The 12,266-nt window shown below is 34.8% G+C and overlaps 2 protein-coding genes across 4 annotated transcripts in view; both read left to right on the forward strand.

Moving 5' to 3' along the window:
* The window catches only part of LOC125864800 (importin subunit alpha-9), a 9,800-nt gene extending 5,531 nt beyond the window's left edge, over positions 1–4,269 (forward strand). Inside the window, exons 6-11 of one of the 2 annotated variants that reach the window (XM_049544883.1) lie at positions 116–195; positions 986–1,136; positions 2,269–2,350; positions 2,429–2,487; positions 2,563–2,868; positions 3,810–4,269. In XM_049544883.1, coding sequence (XP_049400840.1) covers positions 116–195; positions 986–1,136; positions 2,269–2,350; positions 2,429–2,487; positions 2,563–2,868; positions 3,810–3,974 — 843 coding nt within the window. In that variant the 3' untranslated portion in view covers positions 3,975–4,269. The remainder of the gene's footprint in view (positions 1–115; positions 196–985; positions 1,137–2,268; positions 2,351–2,428; positions 2,488–2,562; positions 2,869–3,809) is intronic. The other variant, XM_049544884.1, reaches the window with a different exon arrangement.
* A 3,102-nt stretch (positions 4,270–7,371) lies between these two features.
* Positions 7,372–11,637, forward strand: LOC125864808 (protein IQ-DOMAIN 3-like). 2 transcript variants are annotated; one of them, XM_049544891.1, is made up of 6 exons: positions 7,372–7,695; positions 8,673–8,772; positions 8,873–9,193; positions 9,395–9,616; positions 10,050–10,169; positions 10,571–11,637. In XM_049544891.1, the coding sequence occupies exons 2-6, from the start codon at positions 8,698–8,700 to the stop codon at positions 11,276–11,278; spliced, it is 1,446 nt and encodes a 481-aa protein (XP_049400848.1). In that variant the 5' UTR covers positions 7,372–7,695; positions 8,673–8,697; the 3' UTR covers positions 11,279–11,637. The 2 variants fall into 2 exon arrangements, with proteins under 2 accessions (XP_049400848.1, XP_049400849.1); XM_049544892.1 differs by having other exon boundaries at positions 7,640–7,695; positions 8,656–8,772.
* The last annotated feature ends 629 nt before the right edge of the window (positions 11,638–12,266 follow it).

Below are 12,266 nucleotides of genomic sequence, written 5' to 3' on the forward strand. Positions count from 1 at the left end.
AAAAAAAAAAAAAAAAAAAACTAGTGAAGCCAGCTTATGAGTGCCAACTAACTGGTTTCTGGTATATCCATGTANTTGAACTTTTGAAATATAAGATCCTCTTTGTTTTGTGTAGGGACCAGATCCTAGAGCTGCAACAGAGTTGATAAAAATTGATGGAATACCTGATAGAATTGTTCGACATTTAAAGAAAGGGTAGGTTGTGTCGGAGTCACTTGCTTTGTAGTGATGTACAAGTCCATACTTTTTGTACTATCTACTGTACCTTGTTGGTAATGTTACTACTGCTAAGTGTTCCACATTGGTTGAGGGATGGGTTGTTTGTCTCTCACCACATGAGCAAGCTTTTGTCGTTGAGTTTTGATCAAGGTCCATTTGTGTACACGGCAATAGAGTCAGGTCCATCCCTGTTATTGTATGTCCCAATGTTGGGCCCCTATGATGTGTTGTGCACTGCACACTTCAGTTGGCAGGCCTGGTTGTGCGGAGGTGGTAAGTGTTCCACATTGGTTGAGGATGGGTTTATCTCCTTGTATGGTTTTGGGCAATCCTTACCCTCATAAGCTGACTTTTAGAGTTGAATTACGCCCAAAGTCCTTGTATTGAATAAACTACTTTACCTCCCCCACAGACACAGAGACACACACAAAAAAAAAAAACTAGTGAAGGCAGTACTTATGAGTGCTAACTAACTGGTTTCTGGTATATCCGTATATAATAGAGTATATCTGTATATATACTCTATTGAATTCTGTTATATTTTTGGTTACAATTTACAAAGATATGCATTTAATTTACTGTCATTTGTTTGCTATACTTTCTTATAAGTGTATGACACTAATTTTTTTGTTGTTGTAAATGTTATGGTAATATCTATTGACCTCGTAAGGAGAAGTAGCTTGCCTCTTAAAATTAGATAATTATTCAAATTATCCGATATCTTTCTGCAATGTCCTTTTCTAATTACTTCGCTGGGCACATCCAGGGATGATGAGTTGGCCACTGAAGTAGCATGGGTTGTTGTGTATCTCACTGCCCTTTCAAATGTTGCAACTACAATACTGGCAAAGAGTGATCTCGTACAAGTACTGGTAGAAATATTGGACATGTCAACTAGTCTGCAACTGCTTATCCCGGTAACATGCATGCTAATATTATGGGTTTGGTGGATTTATGTTACCAGAAAGATTCTTATTATTTGTACTTGCTGAGCTTTGAGAACAATCACATGGAACTTGTCAAAATAAAAGTAAAAATTAAATAAATCACTAATGGAATAAAAAGACTAATCTGACTTCATTTTTGGGTCTCTCAAATTGAAAGGATAAGTGTCGTTCTGAAAAACTAAAACTGTTTGTTGAATAGAAAATATATGTGATCACAAGCAACATTGTGTTCCTTTTGGGTTTTCTGTTCCCCATTTTCAATTCCGCTGTCCTTATTCTCAACTTCGGATTGCTAATTGAGTTTCTGTAGTTCTTGCTGGACACTATTTTTGCTTATGAAATTGAAGGATAAGATAGTAAGCTGCACTTTTAGTGTTACGACATGGAGGAAAGAATCCTGAAAAGTCGCTCTCGATCCAGATGTTGCCACAGGCAATTTTAAATTTTAGGACTCACATGTATTAAGTTGTCAACTCTTCAAGGATATCTCTGAAAACTTGATTTCAGGTAGTCCGATATTGTATGGCTTCTCGTAGTGTATACTGTTTGATTAGTGAATACTGAAAGGTTAGGTCAAAACCACACTTGTTTTATATCATGATCATGTCAATTTACTTTTGTCAAAAAGAGGTTTACAGGAATCAAATTATGGTCACACAGGTTCACAGCATCATTGGAACCCTTGAACTCCCATCCCACCCCGAGAGAGAGAGAGAGCATTACTTGTTATATATGCATCCCCATCAAGGTGTTGTCATGATGACATATCTCTTCTAGTAGGAAAAAGAGCCACACTTGTTCTTATTATTTCATGATTAGCACAAGATTTTACTTTAATAACAGTTGATGCAGAATGTGTATTATAACTAGAATAAGCCCTGTGCAATGCTTTTGATGGTATTTGAGAGCTAGTGTGGTAAATAATTGTTAAATTTCTTGACTTATAGAAATTAATTAATTAAATCTCATTGTTCAGTTGCCTTTTAGGTAAGTGTTGCTGATGGAAGATGTGGATCTTTTTTGTTAATCAGCATGATATGTGGCTCCTTCATCTATGTGTATGTCATTAATGTTGAGTCTTTGACAACTATGGTTTAATCAGGTGCTGCGGAGCTTGGGAAATCTTGTGGCTGGTGAACCTCATATAACTAATTTTGTTCTTGTTGTGAGACATGCGCTAACAGGCTAGTTTTGAACTTCTCCCTTCTTTTTGGCATAGAAACTATATGACATCTAAACCTCCAACAACTTAATATTACCAGGTGATGCCATCCAAGCACTAGTAAAGTGCTTAAAGAGTGAACACCGCATCTTGAATAAGGTATGCAAATGGTACTTACTATCTTTATATTTAGAGATTGTTATACTGTTTATTAGAAGTTCTGAAATTTTCCAGGAAGCTGCATGGGTGCTATCTAACATAGCTGCTGGTTCAGTGGAGCATAAGCGGTTGATATATTCAAGTGAAGCTATGCCACTTCTTTTAAATCTTCTTTCTAAAGCTGCATTTGACATAAAAAAGGAGGTAGCGTATGTCCTGGGAAACATCTGTGTCGCCCCTGCTGAAGGTTCTGGAAGGCCAAATGTGATTCTTGACCACTTGGTCAATCTTGTTCATGGAGGATGCCTAACTGGTTTTCTGGATTTGGTAAGATCTGCTGATGTTGAGGCAGCGAGATTGGGACTGCAATTCATTGAACTGGTAAGCAGAGAATGGTTGTTGTTTGATCAATCTTATCTTCTATTTGCTTCTTTTCTTCTCCTTCCCTAAACAGTGTGTGCTTGTTATGGTTTACATACCCCAACAAAATCATAATGAAGGTAGTAAAAGGAGTTCCCCCCCCTCCCNAAGCTGCATTTGACATAAAAAAGGAGGTAGCGTATGTCCTGGGAAACATTTGTGTCGCCCCTGCTGAAGGTTCTGGAAGGCCAAATGTGATTCTTGACCACTTGGTCAATCTTGTTCATGGAGGATGCCTAACTGGTTTTCTGGATTTGGTAAGATCTGCTGATGTTGAGGCAGCGAGATTGGGACTGCAATTCATTGAGCTGGTAAGCAGAGAATGGTTGTTGTTGATCTATCTTATCTTCTATTTGCTTCTTATCTTCTCCTTCTCTAAACAGAGTGTGCTTGTTATGGTTTACATACCCCAACAAAATCATAATGCACACACGCGCGCACACATTTATATTTACTTGGATGGATAACGACTGTTTATAATGGTTCATTCCGGCAGATTGTTATCATTAGTTCTAGTGTCATAAAACTAGATTACAATGATGTTGCAGTGAGCAAGAAAGAAAAGAATCAAGGGGATTCAAAAAACCGCAAGAATTCCACTCTTGGATTTGAATCTGCGACCTAAAGCAATTTTCAATCCAACTTTTGCCATTACTTTAGAAGCTTCCTTGTGTAAAGTGATTCAAAAACTTATTATATAATACAAAAAAGGTTGTTTTTACCCTATTTGCACGTCCAACGAAAGAGATTCATTTGAACCCCCTTTGGATCATGTAGCTCTGCCCTGGCTGACTTGCTATCTTGTGTTGTTTCAATTGTATGTTGATATGGATACAACGGATGATAGTTATCCTAGCTGCATAGTCAGAGCCCATTGTCTCTTGTAACCTTTCTTTTTACAGGTCTTGAGAGGAATGCCAAATGGAGAGGGTCCGAAGCTCGTTGAAAGGGAAGATGGTATTGATGCAATGGAAAGATATCAATTTCATGAAAATGAAGAACTCAGGAGCATGGCGAACGAGCTGGTTGATAGTTATTTCGGAGAAGAATATGGGCTTGATGAATAAGAACATGTCCATGTGTCAACTGATTTGGTTCTCTTAACTACTATGAAGCTTGTGGCTCACCAAGATGTGCATATATTAGATAAGCAATTACATGGTTTTATTCTATCTGAATTTGGATTATCAGGTTTTCCAGATGTAGTTGTATTGAATTAAGAGGGGGGGGGGGGGGGGGGGGGGGGGGGGGGGGGGGGGGGGTTTGGATCATGGATGTAACAAGCTTCTAATGTTGTACTAGTAGGTTTCTAACACCAACAAAGTAGGATTTGACAGTAGATGTCTTAAGATTGTATGTGTTTATCCTATTTGTTCTATCTTTCAATCATATGTTTTCTAACATAACATCCTCAAGTTTCAAATATAGTTTGTATAATATTCTCAGTTGCATTTAAAAATTTGGGTCATTAACTCTTGAGGGTATTTGTGGTCTCCTGAGATAACATCGGGGGCATTTTTGATTTCAAAATGTAATATGGGGTATAAGTGATCTATTTTGCATAGTCAAGGGCAATTTGCATTAGACTCTTGAAATAGATAAAAAATAATAAAGACTATGAAATATGTACTACCAAATGTGAGTTCTCTTTAAATATTTCTTATTTTCACCATTTTCATTAAATTTAGCAATCAAAGTTTGATAAATATCATTTTTGTAAATTTTTCCTGTGTTTCTATTCATAGAAATCATTGAGTTTGGACAGCCAAGTACTATAACAACAACGACTAATTATATTCCCAAAAGATAATTTCAAATGACAGCCAATTCCACCTATTAAGAAAATAATTACAACTAATTTTACGATGATTAATATGACTAAATAAAAAAAAATGTGATGGAGAGGTTGAACAACACAATTTACATACAATTTAATTAGCAGTGAATAATTTATAATCAGACATCCAACCACCATTAACTATTTTTGCAGCTATACCATATAGTTGGCTTCTTAAGTTTTGTCTATTGGTTGGGGAACAAAATTATAATCTGAATAATTATAGCCACTTTTGTGTATATATATAGAGATATTAAGATAACAGCTGGAAGATTTGGTCTATTAATATGCAAATATTTATTCGTATAGAATGTTAACATCTTACTAAACATGTAATTTTTAGAGTTGGCATATTAAATTGAAAATACATATTATTTTAATATACGTACAAATATTTTATATTTATTGACTTAATGTAAATATCTTATTCACTAAAGAATCTAAAACTTTACTGTGAAAATCATCAACCAAACAAAAAAAAAAAAAATATATTCATAACTTGTACGCTTTATATTAACTAGACTAGAGAATTCAAATTAAGTTGGTTATCAACCTCATATTTCACCATTTGTCAAATTTTTGATATTTGTATTGAGATTCTATTAAATTCATTTGCATATTGCAGAGCCTATTTCTATTTTTCCATTTTAATGAGTTTGAACTTGAAATTAAACATCTAGACAAGATGTAAAGAATATCAACAATATCTGAACCATCCAACAACAATCCATGTTGGCCATTCACCATATGTCGAGTTATTTTACATATGAATTTTATTTTAATTACCATGTTGTTGAATTGTAAGTTAATTTATGTTTTTGGTATAATATATAAATAGACATTTAAAGTTGGTCTCACTAACTTTGAGAGTATACATTTAATCATTTCAACTTGGTCTCAACTGGTAACTAAGCACTTCAACTCGTCCTTATTGTGTTTCATGGACATTCAATGTTGACGTGATACATAAATTTAAGAAATTTGTAGATGATCATTTTTTAAGTTGAAGGTTCAACTAAGCATGAAAATAAGTTAAGTTATCTATCTATATATATATATATATTTAAAATTGAAGTATTTACTTATTAACTAAGATCAAATTTAAATTTGTGTTTATGCATTATGATTTATATTTTCATTAATTGTTGAGACACCAAAAGGACCGACCACATGCATGTAGTTTCTGTGACCAATTCTGATATTGTAATAACTGATGATGCTTGTTTCAGTATTTTTGGAGTCATGAAGGAACAAATGCTTCATTAAACTTTGTCACAAGTCCTTTATTATTCACAACTCCATTAATATTCACCAACTGTATATCTTGTTAGTTGTAATAATAATAATTTGTTTTTTACTTTATCTAACATGGCAGCATCCGTAATCGAATGATAAGATGAAAAAAACTAGAGTGAATAGGATAAAATTTTCTAAATTATTGTTTCGTTACCTATTTAGGATCAATAAGGTAGAGGCTAACTCTCTTTGTTTGTAATTAATTATCTCTATTAATAATTTTTATTATTATTATTAATAAAAGATTGATAGATGCGCTGTCTATTGATATGAAATCGTTACAAAAATATATTTAAATTTACACTAGTAGATTTGTCAAGTTCAACATCGATGGGATATGGAGAATTTAGACTCTTTATATAGATTTGGACAACTCTTCTCTTGTTAGATAGTTTTTGGTTGAGTTAGACTCAATTTTTTTTTTTTAGGAGAGAAGTATTATAAATACCTCTTAATTCATCAGAATTAATAGTTTTATCTCCGAACTATATATTAATAGTTTTAGAAGCACCTTTTAACTTGATTAATTGAACTTAAATACATCTCGATCTTGTAACATGAGTGAAATACATTCCTAAATTGTCGTCAAATTTAGGATGCCCCATGACAGGGGTGTATCTAAGTTGAGTTAGTCAAAAATTGTTTTTAAGATTGCTAATATTTCAGAACAAAACTAATAATTTATGTGATGGGATATGGAGAATTTAGACTCTTTATATAGATTTGGACAACTCTTCTCTTGTTAGCTAGTTTTTGGTTGAGTTAGACTCAATTTTTTTTAGGAGTAATACTTCTCAATTCATCAAAATTAATAGTTTTATCTCCAAACTATATATTAATAGTTTTAGAAGCACCTTTTAACTTGACTAATTGAACTTCAATACATCTCGATCTTGCAACATGAGTGAAATACATTCTTAAATTGTCGTCAAATTTAGGATGCCCCATGACAGGGGTATATCTAAGTTGAGTTAGTCAAAAAGTGTTTTTAAGGTTGCTAATATTTCAGAACAAAGCTAATAATTTATGTGAAGTTCAATGGTATCAATACTTTTCTTTTTTAAGAGTTTAGTTGACAAAGTGATAGACAGACAAACAAAGTCAATAACGAGGATCTCCCAGATCATTCCGTCAAAAATATATAAATATTCCAACTAGCCATAAAAATTGATTTTTTGCTCTTTGGGATGTAAAAACTGTTCTTCACTGATGCCATCAATGCTTAACGGTACAATGAAAATTGTGTCGGCTTAATCATTGTTCACCAAATACTACAAAAATATTGAGGGGTGAGGAATCTGATAATTTAGTGTAGGGTCCAGTGTTCCAGCTCCCCTACACTTGCTAAAACCAGCTGTTCTTCTTTCAATTTCTCTCAATTCATTAGTTGGAATTGTTCTTTAATCAAGATCTACTTTCTCTCTCTCTCTCTCTCTCTCTCACAATACAAAATGCAAAAAAGGGTCAAAAGATAGAGGGGTCCAACTCTTTTCTTATCTTTTTGTTTTCTGTTACACAGAAGAAGAGGAAGAAGAAGATGCCACATTGTTGTGACTCTTGACAGTTGGGAAAAAGAAGAAAAAGCTGCAGTCTTTGAACAATACAAGAACAGAATATAAGCTTTTCTGAGATCTGTGCAGCTCCAATTTTAAAGGGTATTGTTCAAATCATTAAATTTGATGTTTTTTTCCTGAAGTTTTTGCTGTTTTGGTATGTGGGTAGTGCATAGTTTTCTGAAAAGTTGACATCTTTCTTAATTTTAAAGGGTATTGTTCAAATCAATAAATTTGATGTTTTTTTTTTCTGTTTTCTTGAAGTTCTTGCTGTTTTGGTATGTGGATAGTGCATAGTTTTTGAAAAGTTGGTATCTTTGTTTGAATTTGAGCTATGGGATAAAAGGAAGCTAATTGAAATGCCATTGTTCTTCAGGCTATAGGTGCATTATCTTATCTGCCAAGTTTGTATTTTTTTTTCTTTCTTTGAAGTATTGAGTATGAGAGTCAATTTATGGGTTGATGAGATTCTCTTGTTTAGCAGCCTAGTTTTATGGATTCAGAATCTTGTTTGGTTGTATATCTGGTTGAAAAATTAGATTTGGATAATCTAGGCTCACAAAAAAACTGTGTAACTTGGTTAGACAGTATTATCCATAGATCTTTCAGTTCTTACATTTTTCAACTTGTACCTTGTGGTGATTTTAGCTTCTCCTTGCCCCTCTCTCCTCAAACACAAGCATATCGTACATTGGGGGCGTTTGACCATGAAAATTGTGAGTATTTGAAAAAGTAGTTTTTTGTGTTCAAAGTGAAAAGTGATTATTTGAAAATTGTTGTGTTTGGCGATGAGTACAAATTTAAGTTGTTTTTCGGATTTTTGTGAGTAATCTGGAGTGAAAACAGTTATTTGGTGTTTTTCGAATTCTTGAAGTCGTATTCCAGAATTTTATGGACAAAAGACCTTTAGGCATTTGTACATTAGTGTGAAATTGTGATCTTTCACATGATACTTCATACCAAGTACTTTTTAGGCATTAGATTGGATATTTCTCTTTCTGTTATTTTACTAAGTTTACCTAAATCTCCAATTGAAAAGGTTGAATCATTTCTGTAATGTAGTGTGTTTTGTCTTCTAGATAAGACAATTTGTCGAACGAGAAGATGGGGAAGAAAGGAAGCTGGTTTTCTTCAGTAAAGAAGGCTTTGAGCCCAAATTCTAAGGAAAAGTCTGACAAGGTTATGTTGAAATAATCATATGCTAGTGTTTCTCTAGAATGATGTAACATTTTTTTGACACATATAACTGGTGCCTGACATTTCTTGAGTGTTATTTCAGAAAGATGGTAAATCAAAGAAGAAATGGTTTGGGAAAGAAAAGCAGCCACTCCCGGATTCTTCAACTTTGGTGGTTGCCTCAGTGTCTCCTCCGCAACCTGTTCCTCCGGTGGAAGAGGTCAAACTGGCTGAAGTGGAAGAAGAACAGACGAAACATGTGTATTCCGTTGCAGTTGCTACAGCTGCAGCAGCCGAAGCGGCTGTTGCAGCTGCCCAGGCTGCGGCAGAGGTTGTTCGGTTAACTACAGTCAATCAATTCCCAGGAAAATCCAAGGAGGAAATAGCTGCTATCAGGATTCAGACAACGTTTCGAGGATATCTGGTATGCATTTCTACTCTCATGTTTTGTCATTTCAAGTGATTTTCCCCTTTTCGGGAGAATTTCTTTCAGCTAGTTTATAATAGACTTGATTCTCTTAGTAAGAAAAACAAGAGAAAGCTAGTTTGCTGTTTAATTTTACTTTACTTGTGAAAACATGATTTGGTACTGAGATAGAACTTGCGTTCGGCGTTTCATTTGCAGGCCAGAAGAGCATTGAGAGCTTTAAGAGGACTTGTCAGACTCAAAACATTAGTTGATGGACCTACTGTCAAACGGCAAACTGCAAATACTCTGAAATGCATGCAGACTTTATCTCGTGCGCAGTCTCAGATTAGTTCTAGAAGGAGCAGGTTGTTGGAAGAGAACAGAACTCTCCAGAGGCAGCTTATGCAGAAACATGCAAAAGAACTTGAGAGTTTGAGGGTCAGTATTCTTCCTTAATTCCAACTTTTTCTAAGAAATGGATTTGGTGCTGGAATAATGGAATTTCATTTTCCATTAGAATAACTGAGATGAATTTGTTCTCAAATCGACCGTGACAGTGTTCAAGTGAAGTTTACTGGTAACTGAGATTGTGTTTGGATATTTCACCAGGAGCAATTCATCTGTTTGTCCTACATTTGTGAACAAAATCTTTGTGTAATTTGTGAATGCCTTTTTGCGTTTTTAACAATATGCTATAGCTGAGTATTTAACGGCTTAGATCTTGTAAGTAACATATTTTGTGCTAGCAGCCCAAGCTGATCTCTTTGTTTTTATTTGTTTCCTTCGAAGGATTTGGGGATGGGGGCCCTCTGGTCTAAGGGTGTGTGAGGTTTTTTAATTGCACCTTGTCTAATGTTTTCTGTTTTGATAGAGAGGGGAGGAATGGGATGATACTCTACAATCAAAAGAGCAAATTGAAGCAAGTTTGCTCGGCAGATATGAAGCTGCAATGAGACGAGAGAGAGCACTCGCCTATTCATATTCCCACCAGGTACTACATTAATCCTTTTTTTTATATACAACTATTAACATTTTGAAAAGAGGGCAGTTCAATTCCCAAGGCTATGTTGTGTGGTATGCAAATGGTGATGAATGTAGCCTTCTACCGCTGTGCCAAGGAGATGTTTCGAAAAGTCATATTTTTGTATAGTCAAAATTTTACAATGATATTTACCAAAGGAAAAAAAAAAGAAGGAAAAATCAAAACTTTAATGATGATTTTATTGCTGATATATCTTGGCTTCATTTCTTCTCTTTGATTTGCTGCATTAACCAATAACCTATGCATATCTTCTAAGGAATAACTTTCCATGTTTAACATATATGATTTTCCTCGTGAGCTTTTAACGACATTACTAGTCATTGATTATGTCAAAAATGTTGTCTGGACAGCAAACCTGGAAGAAGTCATCAAAAGCTACCAATTTGTTATTTATGGATCCAACCAATCCTCAATGGGGTTGGAGCTGGTTAGAGCGGTGGATGGGTGCTAGGTCTGGGGAAAACCAAAACATGTCCGAGAAAGAACTAAAAAGTGATCAAATGTCCGTTAGAAGTGCCAGCATGAGCATGGCTGGAGGGGAAATTACCAAGGCATTTGCCCGTCATCAGCTGAATTCTGAACTCCCATCTTCTCCTTTAAGCCAAAAACCAAACCGTCCTTCAAGCCGCCAGTCTCCTACTACACCTTCCAAGCCATCCACAGCTAGAAAACCGAAACCAGGAAGTGCAAGAGTCAGTGCAATAAACCAAGAAGATGACACACGAAGCGTGTTTAGCGTTCAATCAGAAATGAACAGGAGGCATAGCATTGCAGGATCATCAGTAAGAGATGATGAGAGCTTGGGAAGCTGCTCATCCGTACCAAGTTATATGGCATCCACTCAGTCAGCAAAAGCAAGAACAACACGATTGCAGAGTCCATTAGGCGTGGAAAATGGCACACCACCAGCAAAGGGATCAGCAGGTTCTGTGAAGAAGCGACTATCTTACTCACCTTCGCCAGCCATTACAAGACGGCATTCAGGTCCACCAAAGGTTGAAATTACCTCCACAAACACCTCTAATGCTGAGAAATATGTGAATGGAGTTGTCAATTAGCCTGTCTTATCACAAAGTAATAAGCTGTACCGCGGCCTTGCTATACCAGGTAAACGCAGAGGAGATACATGAAGATTTAGAACAAAGGCATTCGTTGATCGACTCAATGCAACTTCAACTTCTCCATAAAATCAACACGAGCTCATTACTGTATGTTCATTCCTGCGTGGTGCTTGATTTTTTAATTTATCAGAGAAAAAATGATACTTTTTTAAAAAAAATATTCGCTTCTCCCACGAGTGTTGATCATTTGAGATTGTGATAGTTGTGAATTTATTTTAGAGGAAGCATTTTCTTGTTTGTGATTATATATGATTCCATCTTTATTATGTATACAAAATGGTAAAACAAGAGAGACTATTTCTTTATTTAGTCAATGGACATTGTTGTTGTTCTGTCTTTAGACCAACTGGTATTTGCCTTCAAGAATTATGGAGATATGCTACTAATGACAATTCAAATGGATTAGGTTATATATATATATTAATATTTTTGATGAAGAGTGTCCATCTGGTCACCCTGATACCACCATAGCACCACCCTTGGTGGCAAGTATGAACAAAATGTGTCACGTCGGTGGTATAAATATGTACAACTTTTAACGAGTGACATGGTCAAGATATTTTTGATAATTTGATTACGCATTTGAGCTTTTTTCCTAATACTTATTGTAATAAGTCATCTTAAATTTCAATTATGGATACGATATTTTGAAAGGAAATAGTTAATTGAAAATCTAATCTTGATAATATATTAGAGAGAAAATTGTCATTTCAAACAATCAAAGTATATAATCTCCTATGTAAGTTTTTGTTTGACTCTTTACAAGTATAAGCACTTATCCCGAACTTTAAATGGGGAGCAAAATTGCCTCATTTCAAATAATTCAATAGAAAAATGACCAAATTTTCTTTGTTTTGGATCAACTATCAGTAGGAAGAGTATTTTTGAGCTAGTTAACTTAGTGAGCAATATTTTAGAACTTAGT

This window comes from Solanum stenotomum, chromosome 5, assembly GCF_019186545.1.
Source record: "Solanum stenotomum isolate F172 chromosome 5, ASM1918654v1, whole genome shotgun sequence".
Taxonomy (NCBI): domain Eukaryota; kingdom Viridiplantae; phylum Streptophyta; class Magnoliopsida; order Solanales; family Solanaceae; genus Solanum; species Solanum stenotomum.